The sequence below is a fragment of the Coregonus clupeaformis genome, chromosome 25, assembly GCF_020615455.1.
Source record: "Coregonus clupeaformis isolate EN_2021a chromosome 25, ASM2061545v1, whole genome shotgun sequence".
NCBI classification, from domain to species: Eukaryota; Metazoa; Chordata; class Actinopteri; order Salmoniformes; family Salmonidae; genus Coregonus; species Coregonus clupeaformis.
In genome coordinates this window covers 11,140,814-11,159,424 of record NC_059216.1, presented here as the reverse complement: position 1 = coordinate 11,159,424, position 18,611 = coordinate 11,140,814, and the positions used below count along the sequence as shown (strand labels likewise).

Sequence of the window (18,611 nt, the reverse complement as noted above, 5' to 3'; positions counted from 1 at the left end):
AGTCATCTCTGTACAATGTCTCATTCTAGCTCTGAGCTCAGCAAGTAATGATTACATGGAAATGAAAATGGCTGTTGAGTGAAGGTAAATGTACATTTTAGGATAGTGGAACAATACAGATATTTGAGAAATGTCCAACCAAATGCATTGGACTCTTCATTAACCCTGGTAGGTAAGAGTTTGTCTGTTTACTTTAACACCAAAACCATGGCCTTGTTATCTGATAGTTAATCTGTTGCTGGAACATCCTGGCTGTATATTAGGTTTTAGTTATTTCGCTGTAAACTAAATGTCTCTATTTAGGTTTTCAGATAAATCTCCTAGGGAGAGAGAACGGGGGCCTACAGCCAGAGGTGAGAAATTCACTCTGTAATAAATTATTTTCAACTCAAACACAGGAATAGTCAGACTATAATCAAGTCTGTCTTATTTCCAGTGATACCCAATAATTGTTGATCTTGTTTGATTTCCAGGAGGAAGAAATGCAAGGAGAGGTCACCCCAAATCAAATGCTGATTCACGGGGTGAGTTTGAATGCTTTATACTGTGTACCAGCAGCTGAATCATTTAAATCCTCAGTGTTGAAATCCTAAGTACAAGCTACCAATCAGCCAATGATGAAGGAACTATTCTGATGTTTTCCTTGGCTTTGCTTGTTTTCATCTCCAGGTCAGCAGCTGTGGGGCAAAGACAATGGGGGTAGAAACGTTCCAGTGGTCAGCAGTAAAGCCAAGGGCAAGGACCGGCTGACTGGGAGGGCCACGAGGTGAGTAGCAGCATATTTAATCATAACAGCAGCCCGTGTTGATTGAAGGAAACCACACACCTAGCCTGACTGTATGGAAAACACACTGGGGCTTACTCTAAAGAGCACAACGTGTCAAATGACCAAAAACAGCTCATTCACTTTTGCACTCTTCTGTTCTATTTCAAAAAGCCCACTGTTCCAACTTTTTGTGCTGAAGCCATTGGTGAGGCTAGACTGCTTTTAGGTTCTGTTAGCGGTGCTTGAGAGGCAGGTATTGGTGGCTGTGCGGTCCTCTGTGAGATTGAGCCGGCCAGGGGAAAGCGCAATCAGGTCTGTCCAGGCAGAGTGGTCCCTGGCCTCAGTTGCCTGTTATTAGGTTTCGCTGCTGGTGCTAATGGGAAAAGAGCAGAGCGTGAAGAGAACTGCTCAGACCAGCCTACACCTTTCTATCTAGAACTTAAAAGGGTTCTTCGGCTGTCCCCATAGGATAACACTTTGAAGAACCCTTGTTGGTTCCAGGTAGAACCCTTTTGGTTCCAAGTAGAACCATTTTGGTTTCCAGGTAAAACCCTTTCCACAGAGGGTTCTACATGGAACCCAAAATGGTTTTAGCTGGAATAGAAAAGGATACTTTGAAGAATATAGACCACTCATTCTGAATGTTTCTAATAATTATTTTTATATTTCAGATGGGACGCCAACGAGGATGGGGAGGATTTGCAGGTGAGAGGTCTAAACTGAATGCTTTGCACTGACGATATAGCTGTGCTTTGGTGAAAAAATGGCTGTGCTTGGGCTCAACAAAGACATCTCTGTCTTCTTCATCATATTACCAATGGAATTTTCTTTTTTCTCCTTCAGGCCTCTAAGACTAGTTTGGAGGAATTTTTAGAAGAGCTTGATGCTTTGGCTGACCCTGACATAGATGACTCCACTGCAGAAACTCCAGAGGTCAAAGATGGTGACCTCAAAATGGAGTCTTCGCCGACCCTGGAAGTGGTGAATACCAAGGAAGTGAGTGGAAGCGTCAGTCCTCAGGCCCCAGCCGACACCCCAGAGGTCGGGACACCCAGACAGGGGAAGGCTGAGGCCTCATCCCCTCAAGCTACAGAGAAGAAGGTCCGCTTCTCAGAGGAGCTCATCAAGGGGCCCGGGGCCTACGAGAAGCCCAGTACTGGAGCCCAGAACTCTGCCTGCTCAGAAACCAAGGGCATCAGCATGTTAAAAGTTGCCTCCCCCAGCAAAAACGGCCATCAATTGGAGGAGCAGAGGCAGTCCCCCGAGGACCACCAGGAGGATGCTGGTAATGTCCTGGACTGGGGGGATCAGCCCGCTGCAGCTGACCAGGCACAGAGCTCATCTGATGGGCAGCGACAGGGTCAGGAGGGCCCTCCGTTTCTTGATGCCTCCAAAACAGAATGTGCTGAAATCGGCCATGACGGTGTGCTCAGCCTTATTCTTCCCATTTCACATAGCGATGTCAAAGACCCTGCCCCTCCACAGGAGAATGCTGTCCAGCCTTTAGAGCACGCCAAGAGCAATACAGGTAGGCAATGGTTTTGTTCGTGGTTAGTCCCTATCAAATAGGTACAGTGTACAGTCGTGATCAAAAGTTTTGAGAATGACACAAATACACATTTTAACAAAGTCTGCTGCCTCAGTTTTGATGATGGCAATTTGCATATACTCCAGAATGTCATGAAGAGTGATCAGATGAATTGCAATTATTTGCAAAGTCCCTCTTTGCCATGAAAATGAACTTAATCCCCAAAAACATTTCCACTGCATTTCAGCCCTGCCACAAAAGGACCAGCTGCCATCATGTCAGTGATTCTCTCGTTAACACAGGTGAGAGTGTTGACGAGGACAAGGTTGGAGATCACTCTGTCATGCTGATTGTGTTAGAATAGACTGGAAGCTTTAAAAGGAGGGTGGTGCTTGAAATAATTGTTCTTCCTCTGTTAACCATGGTTACCTGCAAGGAAACACGTGCCGTCATCATTGCTTTGCACAAAAAGGGCTTCACAGGCAAGGATATTGCTGCTAGTAAGATTGCACCTAAATCAACCATTTATCGGATCATCAAGAACTTCAAGGAGAGAGGTTCAATTGTTGTGAAGAAGGCGTCAGGGTGCCCAAGAAAGTCCAGCAAGTGCCAGGACCGTCTCCTAAAGCTGTGGGATCGGGGCACCACCAGTGCAGAGCTTGCTCAGGAATGGCAGCAGGCAGGTGTGAGTGCATGTACACGCACAGTGAGGCGAAGACTTTTGGAGGATGGCCTGGTGTCAAGAAGGGCAGCAAAGAAGCCACTTCTCTCCAGGAAAAACATCAGGGACAGACTGATATTCTGCAAAAGGTACAGGGATTGGACTGCTGAGGACTGGGGTAAAGTCATTTTCTCTGATGAATCCCCTTTCCGATTGTTTGGGGCATCCGGAAAACACCTTGTCCGGAGAAGACAAGGTGAGCGCTACCATCAGTCCTGTGTCATGCCAACAGTAAAGTATCCTGAGACCATTCATGTGTGGGGTTGCTTCTCAGCCAAGGGAGTGGGCTCACTCACAATTTTGCCTAAGAACACATCCATGAATAAAGAATGGAACCAACACATCCTCCGAGAGCAACTTCTCCCAACCATCCAAGAACAGTTTGGTGACGACCAATGCCTTTTCCAGCATGATGGAGCACCTTGCCATAAGGCAAAACATCGAAATTTTGGGTCCATGGCCAGGAAACTCCCCAGACCTTAATCCCATTGAGAACTTGTGGTCAATCCTCAAGAGGTGGGTGGACAAACAAAAACCCACAAATTCTGACAAACTCCAAGCATTGATTATGCAAGAATGGGCTGCCATCAGTCAGGAAGTGGCCCAGAAGTTAATTGACAGCATGCCAGGGCGGATTGCAGAGGTCTTGAAAAAGAAGGGTCAACACTGCAAATATTGACTCTTTGCATAAACTTAATGTAATTGTCAATAAAAGCCTTTGACACTTATGGAATGCTTGTAATTATACTTCAGTATACCATAGTAACATCTGACAAAAATATCTCATAACACTGAAGCAGCGAACTTTGTGAAGACCAATACTTGTGTCATTCTCAAAACGTTTGACCACGACTGTATAGCTATCACTATGATGTAATGTAAATAATGCTTGGTTCCCTTCACAGAGGAGCTGATTGACTCCAGTCTGTCTGTTCTCAGCCTGGAGTCAGGAGAGACTCACCCAACCCACACCACCAGTACCGATAAGGTCAGTATGGACTGAGAGAATAAGAATGAAACTGGATGGATGGAAATGAGTGCATGACTCATCTGCATTGTAGTCTGGACTGCGAGAGGGAGAGAATGAGAGAAAGAAACTGTGGATGGATAGAAACGGAGATGAGTGTATGATTCATCATCACTTCAAAATTGGGATTTTTGATTGCTGCATGAGTGCATTCCCTATGCGCTTATAGTGTTCAAGTGGATTTGGAATAGCCAAGAGAGACCATGCATGTTCAGAACCATTGTAGCAGTGTGAAAATTCATTACCAACCGCTGTAGCAGGATGATAATGCCTTACCAACCACAAATATAAGTACTGTATGCCTACCTTTTGAGTAAAAACAATAATGTACTTTTACACCTATTATTTTAAACCACATTGTTTAACCCCTTTTTCATTGATTTGTTTCATAGGCAAGAGAAAATGGGAAGATTGTTTGAAGGACTTTTGACGTTGCTATAAAATGGTCTACAACTGAACAACAACATGCTTAATTAAGTAGAGCATTTACCATGAGCCTTTTAGTTTAATACCGCACTTGCTTCCAATAGCTCTTTGAAGATGTCCTGTTGATCAGGTTAAGACTAACATGCGCAATGTTGTTTCTTTTGAAAGGATGCTAGACGCTTAAGGTGGGAAAAGGAAACGATACATGTTCAACTGAAGTAAGAGCCTTTTGTCTGCTTGAAAATACTTTGCTTACAAGCACTTTATTCTTTATGAGGTATGAGTATTGACATGTCATACATGACTTAAAGCTGGAATCCTTAATGGTGAAACATCCACGTCCGTTTGCGATATTACAACAACAAAGAAGTTACTGCAAACAACGAACACAGTTTTTCCCTCTCGGACATCATTACATGCGTGATAGAAGAGCACAATATGTATTGCAATTTTTTTTACCATGCTGCACGGCGCCCCTCAGCTCGGCAACAATAACAACGGTGGTGGGGCGGCCAGTGGTGCTGTTTCCCCCTACTGCGTATTCCATCTTTAAGTGTGTTATTTGAATGGCTGTCTTTGTTTACATTTGAAGTATTATTTCAAGGTACCAGTCCTAATGCTTGTATTAGTTCAGTTCCTATGGATGACTAACCTACATAACCTGAACAGGCCCTGCATTTAAACTTTGCCCGCCTTAGCAGTAGGCCCAATTTGAATAATGAACTATAATTAGCATTATATGCTAATAGTTGTACACTGCTGTATTTATGTAACTTTTCTAAGTAGAAAGCTCTGACCATTGCACTTAACTACTGATGTGATAGCTCATTCATTCAAACAGTAGTTTATAGCTTGGTTTGGTGAAACCAGTTACATTAAGTAAAAGTCAATTCAAGTGCATTATTTTAGTGTGGGATTACTTTGTAATATAAAGTACAATAGTTATGATTTTCAAATGCAAAAAAAGTTAAAATATAGTTAAAATACTAGAAGGTTCCCTCATCAAGGATCATTGTTCATTGTTTCATATTTATTCAAATGTTTTAGGGGAACCCTTTCACTTTTAGTTTTGAAATGTTGTGGGATTAACTAACTGTCAGTATTGATTTTATTTATTTATTCTCTCATTTGAACTACTGATTGTCAAATATAATTTTCTGGAGAATAAACCCTTACTTGTTGACATGCATCAGAGGCTGGATTGTTTTATTTTAAGTAGGAAAAGGTAATTTATGTATATCCCTTTGTTGTTTTATCATACTTTGATAGTCTGACAACAAAATATGACAGACAGCCTTAGTATATAATAAATAGTAAGTGTATTAATGAAGCACTTACATTCTTCTTTTTAGAGCACTTATTTAGGCAACTCAGTGTACAGCACATGTTGGAGAAGGAACTGTGGCAGTTGTTATCTTCTGACCTGCCAAAGCAATTTTACCTTCAGTAGGATTGGCTTTCCTCAAGCATCATAACACTGGCATTATAAGTACATTGCCATAACCAGATGACAAGTTACAGTAACAGGTTGAGGTCATTTCAATTGTAATTAAAATGACTTTTTGGAGCTGTGGAGGTGAAAAATAAAAGAATGGCTGGAATTGAGAGCTAACATAACTAATGTTATTTGTTGGGAGAAAACTGATATGAATTTCCTCCATAATGTATTGTAGTTGAACGGAACAAATGTATCCTGGGAGAGGGAGAAAGGGAAAGAGTTGGGCGTAGGGATGTTTTTATGAGAAGGAGTGGAATTGACTTCAACCATGTGACTGCAGTGCAGAACATACTTCCCTGTTCAGTGACTGTTTGTTTATAGATAATGGTTACAGTTTGTTTGGTAAATGTATTTTATTCAAGGGTTGCTTGATATTTATGTTATCACCAAGGCTTGCCTAATGACACTTGAAAATTGAGAAGTGATTGTCTGACATTACTGCTCCTTTAGACATCAATGTGTATCACCCAACCCTGTGCTCCATGGACTCACACAGGATGTGTGTGTGTGTGTGCAGAGAGCTTTATTCACAGCTTTTTTACTGTCAAGTTCCTTGTTTGTTTAACTTGGAAGTTAGCATACAGCACATTCATAAAGTACCCCCTGCTACAGATTCTGTCTTGCTCTTTTTGGCATGCTTTACTAGGGTTGCAAAATTCTGAGAACTTTCAATGCATTCTCTGTTTTTCCAGAAATCCTGGTTGGAGGGTTCTGGATTTCCTGCTTATTCCCTCCTGATTCCGGGAATAGCAGGGAATTTATTGAAAGTTCCAGGAATTTTGCAACCCTATCTTTAGACAGAGTATTATCTCTTGTCCCCTGGCCCTGCCCTATACCAGCATGAAAACAGAGTGAATGTGAAATGTATTTTTCCTATTATATACACTACAGTATGTCACATTTGAAATACAATTTACTTCCCATACTCAATTTTGGGACTAATAAGCATCACCAGTGCATTTCTCAAGAGAGGTTTCTGATGATTCACATGCATATCAGCAGTCAACTTCCCCATATCGAATAGCTTATGCAAAGTACTTAACCACCACTGATAGCTGCCAACTTTAGAAAATGATGATACTGTGTGATATGTGTTCCATAAGAGTTGGATTGAATAATGTAATATGACATGATAGCAGCACATGATAACCCTTGATTTGACTGAACATGAAGGCAAAAAACGAATTGTGTTTCAGAATGGGGGACTGTGACAGTGTGGTGTTAAGCTGCCTCCATTTGGGAGTAATTTCTGATTAATTTCAAATGAGCTCTCCATGGGCCTGTTGTGTTGGAGACAGTTCCCTCCATCTTCTCTGGTGAGCGTCCTCCAAGGTGTTACTCTTTTAATTACCTTTTCCACGGGCGTTCTCTAGGGCCACCTGTCATTAAGGCCCTTGGTCCTGTGACCTCTGCATAGTGCTTTGTTGCTCCTTGTTTTTCAGTTGCGTCTGCATCAGCCCTTACTTTCATGTTTCATTGCCTGTTGTTTTCTTCCAGGTAAAAGGCTATCGATCCTCTGTCCCTTTAAAAGACCTGATTCTCATTTCATGGACATGGGGGCACCGTCTCTAGGCTTTCATTCCATTAATGAAAATGTATTAACTCACTGAGCCACCAGATATAATTTATAATCTACAGTTTGAACACATTTAGTGTGCTCTCCCTCCTCTGCTCCCAGTGGCGACTAATAGTTTTTGAGGGGTGTGATGCAACTATGCTTTAACAGTGGGAGTATGAGTAGCTTTGGAAATAAGTGGTACAAACTGATGGGGGATTAAAGAGGAGTGTGGGATTATGCCACCTGTCTTCACACACAGTGAGATAAGATTTGAAACACAGAGCGATTTCTGTCGTAAAGGATGTGACAGCAGCTTGGCTGTCAGTCCAAAGCACTGTAATGTTTGGTAGCAGAGAGGCTCTGAGCGGTAAGCCAAGCCTGTTACCATGGGTGATGCTGTCACTGCAGGCGACAGGGCCTTTTCAAGGGCATTAACACGTTTGAGTCCTGACTGCTGCATTCTCACCCGGGGCTAGAAGAGAGGCCTCACCAGGAGTAAGCTGTCTCCTTCAGACACACATGCTCGGTCAAAAAGCCTTATCTCAACCAGGTTCAGAAATGCTTGTAGCCCTCAGTGCCTTGGTGAGGAAAGTAAGCTCCTAAAGCTACGCTCTGGATATGCAACCAACTTTCTCTCGCATATGTTAGGGTGAGAGTGAATCTGAGACACCATGACATTTTACATCTATATATCTGTAGTTGTAATAACCTCTTTCAGATCATGGTCTGGTTAATAGTCATTGCATTGATTGGCGTGGGTTAAACAGAGGAACCACCTGATCCAGCCCTGTGGCCCTGACAGTTTCTGTACAGACAGGTGGTCTTTGGCAGGCCTCTTCCCCTACTGAGCGTGTGCGTCATTCCTCTGCCCTTATATGGCCCAGGCTGTACCAACCATCCACGCCTCAGCAGCTGGCCTGGTCCAACACAGGCACACTGGAGTGATCTGAGCGTGCTCTGCTCTTCCTTTCCTCTGGGGGGCTAACAAGGCCGTCAATGTACAGCTTGCCTTATTGATCTGAGCCATGGCGTCATGGTGTCTCTGCTGTTAGTGTGTCATCAAACAGCTCCAGCAGACAGCCTGTCAGACTACCATATTGATTGTAACTGTGATGTTTTGTATGAAATAGATTTATTGCTTTTCACTGAAGTCGTATTTTGTCACCCTCTGATATTTCAGCAGGAAACACTCCACTGGTTAGAGGTCAATCCTCAATCTAAAGGTGTAGGCAGCCCCTAGTAGCCTTCTACAGTGGGGGAAAAAAGTATTTAGTCAGCCACCAATTGTGCAAGTTCTCCCACTTAAAAAGATGAGAGAGGCCTGTAATTTTCATCATAGGTACACGTCAAGTATGACAGACAAAATGAGGAAAAAAAATCCAGAAAATCACATTGTAGGATTTTTTATGAATTTATTTGCAAATTATGGTGGAAAAATAAGTATTTGGTCAATGACAAAAGTTTCTCAATACTTTGTTATATACCCTTTGTTGGCAATGACACAGGTCAAACGTTTTCTGTAAGTCTTCACAAGGTTTTCACACACTGTTGCTGGTATTTTGGCCCATTCCTCCATGCAGATCTCCTCTAGAGCAGTGATGTTTTGGGGCTGTAGCTGGGCAACACGGACTTTCAACTCCCTCCAAAGATTTTCTATGGGGTTGAGATCTGGAGACTGGCTAGGCCACTCCAGGACCTTGAAATGCTTCTTACGAAGCCACTCCTTCATTGCCCGGGCGGTGTGTTTGGGATCATTGTCATGCTGAAAGACCCAGCCACATTTCATCTTCAATGCCCTTGCTGATGGAAGGAGGTTTTCACTCAAAATCTCACGATACATGGCCCCATTCATTCTTTCCTTTACACGGATCAGTCGTCCTGGTCCCTTTGCAGAAAAACAGCCCCAAAGCATGATGTTTCCTCCCCCATGCTTCACAGTAGGTATGGTGTTCTTTGGATGCAACTCAGCATTCTTTGTCCTCCAAACACGACGAGTTGAGTTTTTACCAAAAAGTTCTATTTTGATTTCATCTGAACATATGACATTCTCCCAATCCTCTTCTGGATCATCCAAATGCACTCTAGCAAACTTCAGACGGGCCTGGACATGTACTGGCTTAAGCAGGGGGACACGTCTGGCACTGCAGGATTTGAGTCCCTGGCGGCGTAGTGTGTTACTGATGGTAGGCTTTGTTACTTTGGTCCCAGCTCTCTGCAGGTCATTCACTAGGTCCCCCCGTGTGGTTCTGGGATTTTTTGCTCACCGTTCTTGTGATCATTTTGACCCCACGGGGTGAGATCTTGCGTGGAGCCCCAGATCGAGGGAGATTATCAGTGGTCTTGTATGTCTTCCATTTCCTAATAATTGCTCCCACAGTTGATTTCTTCAAACCAAGCTGCTTACCTATTGCAGATTCAGTCTTCCCAGCCTGGTGCAGGTCTACAATTGTGTTTCTGGTGTCCTTTGACAGCTCTTTGGTCTTGGCCATAGTGGAGTTTGGAGTGTGACTGTTTGAGGTTGTGGACAGGTGTCTTTTATACTGATAACAAGTTCAAACAGGTGCCATTAATACAGGTAACGAGTGGAGGACAGAGGAGCCTCTTAAAGTGTCACGATCGTCAGGGAGAGACCAATGCGCAGCGTTGAAGGTGAACATATTTATATTTATTCGAGTATGATCACACGATCAAAAACAACAGACGAAAACGTGATGTCTACGGTTTAACACAACCCAAATAAGAACAAGAAACCACAAACACAAAGTGAAAGACAGACAGTTAAATATGGCTCCCAATCAGAGACAACCAGCTGACACTCGTTGCCTCTGATTGGGAGTCACTCAGGCCAACATAGAAATACAAACATAGAATTACACACCCTGGCTCAACATAACAGTGTCCCCCGAGCCAGGGCGTGACAGTACCCCCCCCTAAAGGCGCGGACTCCGACCGCGCCAACTAAATACCACAGGGAGGGACCGGGTGGGCACTCCGCCTTGGCGGCGGATCCGGCTCCGGGCCTGATCGCCACTCCCTCTCCAACCCCCCAAAGTACCCCTGGTCCGGTCTGGCCCCGCTGGCCGGAGCTGGACTGCACACTGATGGAGCGGATTGCTCTAGCTCCGGCGTAACGCATCTGACCGGTGCGGACCAGGCACCAGTGGAACAGGCACGGGCCGTGCCGGACCGACGACGCACACCACTGGCTTGGTGTGGGGAACAGGCACGGGCCGTGCTGGACTGACGACGCACACCACTGGCTTGGTGTGGGGAGCAGGAGCGGGCCGGACAGGGCTGACGAAACGCACCACAGACTTGTTGCGGGGAGCAGGAATGGGCCGGACTGGGCTGGCGACGCGCACCACAGACTTGGTACGGAGAGCAGGAACGGGCCGGACAGGGCTGACGAAACGCACCACAGCCTTGGTGCGGGGAGCAGGAATGGGCCGGACTGGGCTGACGAAACGCACCACTGACTTGGTGCGGGGAGCAGGAATGGGCCGAGCTGGCGATGCGCACCGTAGACTTGGTGCGAGTGGCAGGAACAGGCCGGACCGTACTGGGAACACACACCACTGGCCCTACGTGGGGATCAGGAACAGGCCGGACCGGACTGGCAACACACGCCAGTACCTCTCGCCGTGCCTCTACATCTTCCACCCCCTCTTCGACCAGTGGCCCCCGTAACCTGGCGGCCTCCTCTGCCAATCCGCTGGGCCGCTCTGCCGCGGTCTCCTGCTGGCCCGTCGTCCACGGCGTTAGCCCTCCCCTAAAAATTTTCTGGGCGTCTCCCCTACCCGTGGACCAGGTCTCCATGTCCCTCGCCAGCCTTTCGCCCTTCTGCCACAATGTCAAGCCCTTCTCTTCCTCACTCGGCTTGACCCAGTCGAGGAGGCGAAGGAGATCTGTTAGGGATCTCCCTGGCGATGGCTCCTGGACACGCTGCTTGGTCACATCTTGGTGGTTTCTTCTGTCACGATCGTCAGGGAGAGACCAATGCGCAGCGTTGAAGGTGAACATATTTATATTTATTCGAGTATGATCACACGATCAAAAACAACAGACGAAAACGTGATGTCTACGGTTTAACACAACCCAAATAAGAACAAGAAACCACAAACACAAAGTGAAAGACAGACAGTTAAATATGGCTCCCAATCAGAGACAACCAGCTGACACTCGTTGCCTCTGATTGGGAGTCACTCAGGCCAACATAGAAATACAAACATAGAATTACATACCCTGGCTCAACATAACAGTGTCCCCCGAGCCAGGGCGTGACATAAAGAAGAAGTTACAGGTCTGTGAGAGCCAGAAATCTTGCTTGTTTGTAGGTGACCAAATACTTATTTTCCACCATAATTTGCAAATAAATTCATTAAAAATCCTACAATGTGATTTTCTGGATTTTCTTTTCTCATTTTGTCTGTAATAGTTGACGTGTACCTATGATGAAAATTACAGGCCTCTCTCATCTTTTTAAGTGGGAGAACTTGCACAATTGGTGGCTGACTAAATACTTTTTTTCCCCCACTGTATATAACAGAAAATGGTGGGTGTCAGTAACAAGCATTTTACCTATTCACTTTTGATGAATCTATTATATAGGGAACCGTAGCTAAACTGACTGAAGACCAGCGCTTCCGTCGTTCACATTTATTCTATAGGGAACAACTTGTTCCCTATAGAATAAATGCATTGTTATGAAATAGCAGCATAGGGTCTTGGCAGGTGTCATTGAGATGTTAAATAGACAGCCTGGTTCTGCAAAACATAGGGAGATAAAACAGTGTCTAGTTCACGATGTGCTTATTGCATTACATCATGGTTCTGCAACTGTGCCCCATGTTGTAATGGTGAAATCATGCACACTTTCATAGTCCAGCGATCATCTGAGAGGTCCTGGTTAAAAGGACCCTGAAAACAGAGGGCTCAATTAAATTGAACTCACATTGAGGTATTTATGCAGTAGCTCTACTTCCCATGGTCAAATAAATCCCAGCATGGTTTGGGGCACTGTGTAAACATTTTGCACTTTACCGTATGGTATCTTATGGGAAACAGTGACTATGACACCATGAGTCTATCTTTAGTTTGATTAATAAAGTCTGGGCCTATAATTCTTCCCTGACGTTAATTGAAGAGCCTATTATGAGCTCGCTTCCTATTGTTCTCCTGTGTCGCAAGAGCTCATTTATTATTCACAACTCCTGTGAAAGTGTCTTATTCAGACAATGGGGTTCTAAACTTTGATTCTGTTGCCTTTGTTTTAAAAGTCTCTCCAGGGTGGCATTTTGGCACATTGCAATAATGCTTGGTGTCACTGCAGTACATGCAGAGACTGATAAACAGAAGAAGTTCTGGGAAATCCAAAGGCAAGCAGAGGAGAGCTCCTGTGCAAGAGTAATGCTCTGATGACTAACACTGTCAACAGTATCAACAGTCATTCATCCTCCCATAGCTGGCATTGAGCTAATCACCACAGGTACTGTAACTCTCAACTCCCCGGGACCCAAGATGTTGCCTGCTCAGCTTTGCATTGTCCAAGTAGTGGTAGCTATGCTTGAGCTTCAAATACTGTAACATAATCCAGCTGCAGCTGTGAGATTGAGCAAACCATTGTTTTTTAAACGGATGCCTTAGAAAATAGGAAAACGGGACAGCTTTCATCTTTGCTAGAATCTCTGACTCAGGTGTGATGTTTTGAGAGGTGTGGTGATGACTAGGGCCACATGGTGAGGAACAACTCCTGGCCCCAGTGATGACAGAGCAGCAACCCCCATCTCCTACAGAGTACTCCATCATGTAAACATTCTCCTGGGCGATAGGTCACTAGCCCCTCCCCCTCTTCTTTATGGGCAGATATAGAAGAATAAGAACATCAGATGAGACTCAGAGTAGATTCACTCCTTTATCAATATCCTGCTCCATTCTTTTTTCATCCATCAATTGAAGCATTCAAAACGTGTCACTGCCATGTTGAAGGGCCTATGGGGAAACTACTGTAGCGATATCCACTGTGTGCTTTGCACAATTCTGTTCAAAGTACCCAGCTACTTGTCTGCCTGCTGTTTTACAATAGTCCCAAGTGTTTACATTCTGTTTGTTTACGTCTCAGTGTAACAGATACCCACCATGACAGGTTTGCAGTGCAGCACTACTCAACTGAGGCTTACATTTCATTGTGTTACTGTGAAGCTCCCAACCAGCGACGAAACCTCCCCACCACTCAGTGAAAAAGAAGCCTTTCAAAGAGCGTTTGCTGGAAATAGTACCGACCAGTATTGTGTAATGCGTTCCTCTTTCCTTTGTGGACTGTAACTACAGAGCGTTCAATCAATACACCTCCCTCACATGCCGTTCAGTTCAAGTAGAAAGCATACATACATACAGGCTTGTTGTTTTTCCCCTCTCCAGAGTTCACCAGAAGTGAGTCAGAAGCAGGAATATGAAAGAAAGAGAGAGAAGGAGATATATCTATGAGCTGTAGCAGACTGATAAACAATTGGCCTTGCCTCTGAAGAACACATTTTAGCCGGTTCATACTGTAACTTGCCTGCTGTAAAACTCACAGATTTTAGGCTCACATGAAGACATTGACAGTAAACTGACTGTCCTTTGAGCTGTAGGACAAAAAATTGGCCGGATTATCACTGGTTCTTAATTCAACTGGGTAGCTGGTTAAGAGTTGACTGTGTCTACAACAAGCCCTTTGACTGGATAGTGATATAACATAGCTTCTAATCTACTATATTTTACCAGAGGATAATCAGACTAGGCGATTTGAAAACAGCCTCTATTAAATTATATTTATCTGAGATTTGTATCAAATTTCACCAACTCCAAAACATCAACACCATTTTTTGACATGGTTTTTCATAAACGATTTCAGATCTCTCAAAATAAAAGAATGTTTAATATGAAAGGGGTTATTATTAAGTTGCTTTGCATGAACATTACAAAAAAAAAAAAAATCTAAATGAAGAAGCATTTTACAAGGACGTTTATTTGCCTCGTAATATATGCCTAGACCTAACATAGTCATAATAAAAATTATCGAATTAGACTAAAAGTTTGATCAAGGCCAAAGGATGTACAATATCTGCCCTATGTACATGACCAAATACACAATACATTTACATGGTTATATGCACATACCTGAGCTTAACTCAATAATACAGGTTCCTCTATGCCAGCAATCCAGATTTATCCGTAAAAGGAAATATAGAGGACGAAATGCTATATAAATGCATTCCTGTTATTCAATAGCTCGGCCCATCAATGGCAGTGATAAATGGCTATGCTATAGAATAACATTGGAGGCCTATAAGTAATGTTAGTTTACATATCCTGCAAAGGCATATCTCCTACCAGTTAAATACAGGTGTGTCATGTCCTTGTCCATAATATAGTTATAAATAAATGACCTTGGTGGAGCTGTCCAATGGAAAGATGACGTACATCAATTAAGGCATACAGTAACAGAAAACGCATAGTGTTTTTGGGGAAACAATATTTCTTTGAAGCAGTTTAAGTCTATAATTGTCAGTCATACACATTCAGATTATTGGTATACGATATCAATAAAATACGTGCATGAAGCTTGTGCAATTCTCGCAGCATCATATGTTCTTCGATATCTGTTCCACGAAGACCCCTGTCTGTAGGCTATCCGACCCACCGCATATGTCTGTCAAACACTCCTGGTTCGATTCCTGTTTAATGGCCTGGTTAGTCTCCTTTACCCAAACCTTGTTGTCTCGTAGCAGAGGTGCGCATCGGAGCCTTTGTGGATGAAGGAGCCGCATCCGCCGCTGCTTGATCCGCACTGCCAGTAGCTGGTCGGTCAGCATCCTTCTCTTTTTCATCATGCATGATGTTGTGGGCTCCAGTGCGCAACGGGCTCAGATTGTCCTCAGCAGGCTGAGACGCCTGGCTATCTCTCCCCGCAGTGTTTGGTCTCTCCGCAGTTTGTGCGGCCGTGTGGCTTTGGGCAGACGCGTAGAGCCCTTTCGGTTGCGAGTGCGCACTTTCTGATAAAACGCCGTCGGAGATGACGTTTCTGCCATCCCAGTGAAATGCCTTGGTCTGAGACTTTGCGCTAAACCTGGTGTCATTGACAGATAAAATATCTGTCTGTGTAGTGTTAGTGTCTGAGACGTTAGTGCTTGTGGAGATGTTTGTTGAGATGTTACCAGAGGCTGTGACCACGTCGGGCACCCCCGGTTTTCCCGCTGGAGAGGATGCGCTCGTTGGCTTCCATATCAAGCTGTAGTAAATGGCTAGAATGATGGCTGCTAAGGACACAGACAATACATATGCGAAGACAGTGGCTAGTCTCACCCACTTTTTGTTCGTCTTCGCAGCCATTTTAGCCTTTTTGTCCCCTGTATAAGTGGCAGGTTTGCCCCTCTCCATGTTGGGCATAAAGTCCCGCTCTCTCATATTGACCCGATGTTTCCCTCGATGCTCCACCACCCCGTCCGTCTTGAAGGTTTCTTGTTATCCACAATCCAAGAGAACACAGCAACCTATCCGGTCGAGAGAAGACGTAGAGCCTCAGGCTTACTGTGGACCGTCTGCGCTCTTGGACCGTCTATTTTACTGCTAAATTGATTTTTGGTTAATTCATTTAATCCTAGAAGGCACTGCGGTGTGTCTCAGAAACCCAGTTTAGCATTGCGTTTCATCATGGACATCATGGATGAGGCAGGCAGCTCAGGGTCTCTTGTGATTTTCAGCATCCACCAGCAGAATCCAGGTCCCGTAAGACCAATTTTTATTCCGACGATATTTCCCAAGGAATCAGCAATACAGCGAATCCGCAGTAAAGGATTCGATGTCATTTTAAAAAAAGATTAAGTGAAATCATACGTTACACAACTGTCTTTACAGTAGCATACAACAAATGAAGTGGCTGTCTCAGCTGAAAATATAGGAAAGGGGGCGGGTGATGGTTCTTAAAGAGCCAGCAGCTATATGCAGCGGGCTGCATTAACTAATGAAACAGAACCAAACGCACAACTCACCCCAGCACTAGAGTAAAAAAATTAATATATGTATGCGCATGGTGTAAATTGTCCAGACAGAGTAGCCTATGATTACGTCTTGACATCAACGTGAAACTGGTACTAGGAATTAAGCAGTGTGTTGCTGTGTAGAGTCTAGACTGTATTTATGAGAATGAAGGATGGATAGCATGAAGGGCGGTTACTGAAGGCTCAAATTAAACGTCACCAATAGCAGTCCCAACGCTTCGTGCCGTGGCGCGCATGATATCAGCCCCTTGTGATTTCAGCACCTTGGACAGTGGCCGATAACCTGTATTTACGCGATAGGCCTACAGGTGCACATGGCAACAACTGATCCTAAATTGGCAGAGCAGAGGACATTGGTTGCAAATGAAAAACATCTCATATAGTATATGTGGGTCATATACAAACCTTTTAATACAACATAATTGGTTTACAGATTGATTCAATAGCTTGAAAGGTCAGCTGTTTAAACAAATATGTTAGCGTCTGGGAATCATGGCAACTCAGCTGGGATCATCTGGGGTTATTTGTCTTATATGTGCTTGTTTGTGTGCGCGTGTTCATGTGGGATAGAATCTAGATAGATGACGCAGCCAGGCTAGCTCTAGGCTCTCTAGTCCAGCTGTGCCCAGCGCATGGTCAGGTGACATCACACAACACACGATCTCAGGTGACTGGGGGCTTGACTGACTTATTTGCCTGCTAGATGGTGATGGGGAGTGAGAGATATGAGTGATCAAAAACACAGTTTTTCATTTGATCCTGTCCCATCCATTCAATATGTTATTCACATAGAGGTACTTTTGAATGAGATACTCTACAGTGTAAATGCTGGATACTGCATGTTGTAGGCCTACCATACTGTATGCTTTTATTGCTGCCTTGGAAATCATTTCCGTCGCCTATCAAGTTTCCCCTTGAAAAGTGTGAATCATGTTCTATTTGATCTAATCTATAGATGGGCAACTTTGATGGGGTGCGGGGCTGGGGGCCACCAAAACATCTGAATTCATCATGAGGGGCCACAGCAAAACATTTTAGTGACTCCCCCTCTTGACAGCAGAGATAAACAAATATTTCGTACAGCATGATGCTGCCACCCCCGTGCTTCACGGTTGGGATGGTGTTCTTCGGCTTGCACGTTCCACCTTTTTCCTCCAAACATAACGATGGTCATTATGGGAAAACAGTTATATTTTTGTTTCATCAGACCAGAGGACATTTCTCCAAAAAGTACGATCTTTGTCCCCATGTGCAGTTGCAAACCGTAGTCTGGCTTTGTTATGGCGGTTTTGGAGCAGTGGCTTCTTCCTTGCTGAGGGACCTTTCAGGTTATGTCGATATAGGACTCGTTTTACAGTGGCTATAGATACTTTTGTACCTGTTTCCTCCAGCATCTTCACAAGGTCATTTGCTGTTGTTCTGGGATTGATTTGCACTTTTCACTCCAAAGTACGTTAATCTCTAGGAGACAGAACAAGTCTCCTTCCTGAGCGGTATGACAGCTGCGTGGTCCCATGGTGTTTGGAAATTGCTCCCAAGGTTGAACCAGACTTGTGGAGGTCTACAATTTTTTTTCTGAGGTCTTGGCTGATTTCTTTTGTTTTCCCATGATGTCAAGCAAAGAGGCACTGAGTTTGAAGGTAGGCCTTGAAATACATCCACAGGTACACCTCCAATTCACTCAAATGATGTCAATTTTCTGGAATTTTCCAAGCTGTTTAAAGGCACAGTCAACTTAGTGTATGTAAACTTCTGACCCACTGGAATTGTGATACAGTGAATTATAAGTGAAATAATCTGTCTGTAAACAATTGTTGGAAAGATTACTTGTGTAATGCACAAAGTAGATGTCCTAACCAATTATAGTTTGTTAACAAGAAATGTGTGGAGTGGTTGAAAAACGAGTTATTTTGCTGTATCTGCAGTACATCTCTTCAAGAGCACAGTGAGAGTACAGGTAGGGTAGAGCAGTCACTGGTCAGGGTCATGGTGTAGAGGGGTCATCTCCACCAGTCACACAACAGGAGAGGAACAATAGAAACCAACACA

At 44.1% G+C, this 18,611-nt stretch overlaps 1 protein-coding gene across 5 annotated transcripts in view; it reads left to right on the top strand.

Annotated features, from left to right (window-relative positions):
* LOC121539221 (coiled-coil domain-containing protein 9B) overlaps positions 1-5,651 on the top strand; it is a 49,119-nt gene extending 43,468 nt beyond the window's left edge. For 4 of the 5 annotated variants that reach the window (XM_041847556.2, XM_041847553.2, XM_041847558.2 and 1 more), the window contains 7 exons: positions 304-353; positions 474-524; positions 670-766; positions 1,438-1,471; positions 1,610-2,294; positions 3,921-4,003; positions 4,637-5,651. In XM_041847556.2, coding sequence (XP_041703490.2) covers positions 304-353; positions 474-524; positions 670-766; positions 1,438-1,471; positions 1,610-2,294; positions 3,921-4,003; positions 4,637-4,690 — 1,054 coding nt within the window. In that variant the 3' untranslated portion in view covers positions 4,691-5,651. Of the gene's footprint in view, positions 1-303; positions 354-473; positions 525-669; positions 767-1,437; positions 1,472-1,609; positions 2,295-3,920; positions 4,004-4,434 lie in introns of all 5 variants that reach the window. The other variant, XM_041847557.2, reaches the window with a different exon arrangement.
* The last annotated feature ends 12,960 nt before the right edge of the window (positions 5,652-18,611 follow it).